At 41.5% G+C, this 4,950-nt stretch overlaps 1 protein-coding gene across 1 annotated transcript; it reads left to right on the top strand.

Moving 5' to 3' along the window:
- The first annotated feature begins 855 nt into the window (after window positions 1-855).
- Window positions 856-3,413, top strand: LOC128462112 (eukaryotic translation initiation factor 4 gamma 3-like). The gene is made up of 6 exons (XM_053447397.1): window positions 856-1,080; window positions 1,224-1,459; window positions 1,573-1,649; window positions 2,359-2,440; window positions 2,561-2,701; window positions 3,232-3,413. Exons 2-6 carry the CDS (start codon window positions 1,378-1,380, stop codon window positions 3,411-3,413), a joined length of 564 nt encoding a protein of 187 aa, XP_053303372.1. The 5' UTR covers window positions 856-1,080; window positions 1,224-1,377.
- Window positions 3,414-4,950: the final 1,537 nt, after the last annotated feature.

The raw sequence follows: 4,950 nt of genomic DNA, 5'->3' as shown, positions 1-4,950 counted from the left end.
TCTGATCTGCATCACTGTAGTTTACATGTTCGGCTGTGCAAAGGTGGCACAAATGATCCATGAGGTACTGCAGAATAGAAGGAAAACAGACTTTGTGGGATCTCTGCCTGCTGGATGCACTCTGACATGTTTCAGTGTAGAACAGGGAGCACACTTGTTCACTAAGCCGATGGGTCACCTCATGTTTACAAAATACAATGAACGTATGGTATGGATGCAGTAATGTGGTTGGGACTTGTCCTTGCTTAACATTGGGCATTGCAGAATTCAGACAGTGCTTTGGAAAGAAGCTTAGTTCTCACTCTTCCATTTTGAGAACATGGAAGAGTGCAAAACCAACTGTAGATTTCAGTCTAAATCTTTAGACTTTTCCTTTCAGATTTTCTACTATTGTCATTTGTAGTGTTTATTGCTGGAAATCTGACGAGTGATCATAATCGCTTCTCTTTCTGCAGCCTCAAATGGACGAGAAGATTCAGCTTGGCCCACAGGCTCAAGTCACATTGGTGAAGGCTAGCAGTGAAGGAGCCAAGGCCAGTGACTCAGGTGAGGTCACACCACATGACTTTTAAAGCTGTCGGATCACTGTGCAGTTCACACTACATGACCTGCTGATCAGGAGTCTTGTAACTGTTTGGAGTTCATACTACAACACTTAACGATGGAAGGGTGTCACACACTTCACAATGTTTCCACTGTTCCGCTCTGTTTAGCTGTAGTTGTCACTGATTCATCTCAGATATTAGGCCTGTTAGAAATCTGGGAGTCTGATTGTATATCTATTACATTTTACGAGAATTTCCTTCGTTATGTTCTTAAAAAGGTTTTAAATTGAACTTGAAGAAACCCTGATATAAAACAGTAACTTACAGCATATCCTGTATACGGAGTCAGGTGAAGCATCTTCCTCTTAATGACTGGACCTTGACTCTGATCATCCACAATTGTTATTTTTCACTTATCTCTCTTATAACGTTTCATCTCTGCGGGCCTCAACCGCTTCTCAGGGCTGCAGTCCAGCCCCTCACCTCAACCCTCCACCGCTCCTCCACAAAACACAGACTCTGACGCCAGGTCAAGGTATGAGATGACAACCCTGTGTGATTTTAAGGGCAGTGATAATAATTTGTAGTTTGTTCCAAATTGGTTGAAAAGCTTTATATTCAGAGTTTCTCATTTACACTGACATCCTTCCTGACTCTTTGTTTATTCGTCCCCCCCAGTCGCAGCACAGGCAGAAAGGGAAGAAAGCGCGGAAAGCGCGGCGACAAGCCGCTGAGCGCTGCGCAGCCATCGTCTCAGCCTGAACGGTTCACCAGGGGAAGCACTTCAGAGGAGCTGCTGGAGAGTCCGGCCCCGGTGGACCCGCCAGAAGATATGGACAAAGAGGGAGTCGTGCCACGGAGACCAAGTGTCACCGAAGACGAATCAGAGCAAGAGCGCAGAGTCCCAGAGCCTGGTGAGACGCACGTCGCTGCCCAGCACCGGACAGACAAGACAATAATATCGACACATTCACTCTCTGCCATTAATCACACTGTTGTGACTGTGTTTGTTTATTTGCCTTCACAGAGAAACCTGCTCTGTCTCAGGAGAAGATCGTGCTGGAGGACATCGCCAGTGAAGAGCAGATCTTCAAATGTGTGAAGGTACGAAAAGTGACATCAACCACCCTCTGCGAGTTAGTGGTAAAAATCCTGAATGGCAGACGGAGTGGGGCTGAGTTACACCTCGTTGTAAAGTAACTGAATATAATTATAATTTGGACCTTGAAGCTAATGTTGGTCCACGACTGTTGGTAAGATCTCATCAAAACAATTCCTGGATCCACCTGTGCTCCAAAATGTTACAGTTTCCTCCCTGGATCCACAAACGTTCATGGGAATCACTTCAGTAGTTTTTGATTAATCCTGCGGACAAACTAACTAAACAAATGAAAACATAAGCTCCAGTTTAAGACCAGAGATACGTTCATTACACATCTACATACTTTGAACTTGCACCAATATCAGGTAGATATAAATAATAAATAAAACCAGAAGCACTCAGTAGAGCACGTACCTCCTCTGAGGCCCAACAGTCTCCCTAAATTCAATCAAGCTCAACCAAATGACACACTCATAGAAAACAGTACTCTTCTAACAGTACTTTTCTAAATCTCCACTTCATTTCTTTATCAAATTCTCTCCACGGGTTCTTCATTGGGCCGGAACCCTTCATTGGGCCATTCGCGCTCAGATCCTCTCTGAAAAGGGCTTCGTGTTTACTGCTCTTCGGTGTCATCACTTCTGAGCTGATTCTTGTGAAGTTGACAGACGCTGTGTTTTTACTCCTCCTCCTCTGTTCTCTGTTTCTCAGGAGAACCTGGATGAATCTAGGATGAGCTCGTCTCCCTTCCTGAGGGAGATGATGACGGCTGTGTGCGAGGCAGCAGCGAAAGGTAAGCTCTCCACCAGCCGGAGCAGAGACTCCTCTGCTCTGCTCAAATCGCACCGCTGATAACAATATTTACTGTCTGCCGAGCGAATGAATTTACTCTGCCTCCTGCTTCACTGTGCAGATAACACCAAGTGTGGAGTGGACATGGCACTCTTTCAGAAGAGTTTGCCTGTATTCAAGTACCACAACTCAGACACTGAGCAACAGCTGCATGCGCTTCACTCACTTCAGGCGCTGATCGTCACCCTCCATCAGCCTCCAAGTAAGTTCTGCATCAGGGTTCGCTCCAAATGAAACTCACACATGATCCTTTTTCTTTGTTCCTTAAGAACAAACTGTGTAACAAGTTCTCAGCTGTGATCAAACAAGTGTAATAGTTAAATCTCACTAAAAGGTCCATTTAGTAGCTTCTCTGGAGCTTTGCTTCTTGTCACATGATTGTCATCAGCAGAGGAACTTCGCCTTGTTATAGGGAATTGTAGATTTTCTATTTTACTTTAAGGACATTTGGAACAATTTTGATTTAAAACTTTGTATCTCAAATTTGGTCTCCACTGACATTAACTTGATTTGTTCATTCGAGGAACATCACTCTGACTCCAAATCACTTTTGCAAAACACAATGCCCGTCTTCAGTAATGTCTAATCCATCCATTTTTTGTTTCTTATCTATTTACAAATCGCATTAATTGAATTGATAACATTAGGAATTGGTCTCACCTCACAGAAAACTGTGATTTATTTCCGTTTCGTCACAGCTGAAACGATGACTGACATGTATTTGTTCTCCAGACCTCCTCCGGATTTTCTTTGATTGTATGTATGAAGGGGACGTCATCTCCGAGGACCCGTTCTACAGCTGGGGGACAAGCAAAGACTCAGCCGAGCAGATGGGTATAGGCGTGGCCCTTAAGTCTGTAACGGCATTCTTCATCTGGCTGCGGGAGGCGGAGCAGGAGTCAGAAGATAATTGATTGAAAAAGATGCATGTGTTCTCTTTGAATAAACAAAGTGTCAGATGAAAATGAAGTGTCCTCGTCATTTCGTTATATTTCTCATGTTTATGATGAAGAAAAAGAGACGATCACATGTGCTTTGATGAATTTATTTCACTTCCATGAAAAAGATTTTTACAGTGAATTTAAATCCTCACAGATCAGATCACATGTCGCCTGAGGAGAGACTGTGTCATTAATCTACAGTTTATTGAGACTTTAGTCAAACTCAGTGTTGTTGCATTAAGATGTTTGATGAAGTTCAGACTCTTTATCTGCACTGAGTGAAATCATCAAACCAAAGGAGAACATATACATTTCAAATCCAGATTTTTACTGCAGCATCATTCAGTGAAAATCGTGTTTTAATGTGAAAAGTTTGAATTGAGGCTTTGAAGAGGCCACACATTGTCTGTAACGTGATGTACAACAGGACACACATGTATTGTTGTGTCAGGGAAAGTATTGAAAGGACCGGGTGTGTGAAACCAGAGGAAACTCACTCACAGAGCCTGAGGGACCATAGATCCTGAGCTCTGACCCCTGACCTCAACACACACACATTAAAGAGACTCTGGATCTGAAGATTAAACTTGTTTCAAACCAGTTTGAGTGTAAATGGACATAAAAGTTTCACATGGGCTCAGTTTGTTTTGTCAGTTTTAAAATCAGCTTTTTATTTCCAGTCAAGTCTCAACAGAATAGAGTTTGATGATCATCCTTGACTCCAGCAGCAGTCGACTATTCTCCAGAGGGAGTTGGCACGCTTCAGGAAACAGCTGCCTCGGGTGTAGAGAGACCACTGATGGATCCAGCTGCTGACACAACCACACACTTATGAGACCATCAACATGTCTCACACAGATTAAAAGTGGATTAAATAAACTGACAGATTAATTGAGTTGAATCAATATGATAATTTGTGTGTTAGAACTGTACAACTGTCAGAGACAGCCAATGAGTTTCTTTCCCTCCAGATGGTCGGTGACGCTGGGCTCTGTTTCTACGAGAACACACGTCCAGGATCAGCCACAAAGCTCCATTCAAAGTGTGTTTGTGGTTCATTGAGTCAGTGGGAACCTGAGAGACACACTCTACTCACCCTGAAGTCAGAGGACACAACTGGTCTTTAACTACACTGTAAAAAAAAAACGTAATATAACAGAACTTTATTTTTTATTTTACAGATTTCTTCTGTATTTTTTAAATACCATTACATTTACAAAAATAGACATAGAGATTTTATATATCAATGTAAAATAACATGAAATTACTGTAACTGTGAAAACACAGGTACACCCACGATATTTCAATTAGAAATACACATATTTATTGTTAAAATACGTTCACAAATGTATTTTAATTTCACAAATATTTGCCTGTTATTTAAGAGAGTAAACTGTTAAATTCTACTTTAAAATTATTAAAAAAAATAAGAAATCATTTAAAATTACTGAGAAATTAATAGTAAAATAACTATTTAATTTGTAATTTTGCTAGAATTTCTTTGTTAATT

This window comes from Pleuronectes platessa, chromosome 18 (genome assembly GCF_947347685.1).
Source record: "Pleuronectes platessa chromosome 18, fPlePla1.1, whole genome shotgun sequence".
NCBI classification, from domain to species: domain Eukaryota; kingdom Metazoa; phylum Chordata; class Actinopteri; order Pleuronectiformes; family Pleuronectidae; genus Pleuronectes; species Pleuronectes platessa.
Note: the sequence above shows the minus strand (reverse complement) of the source record. Positions and strands in the feature narration are given on the sequence as shown.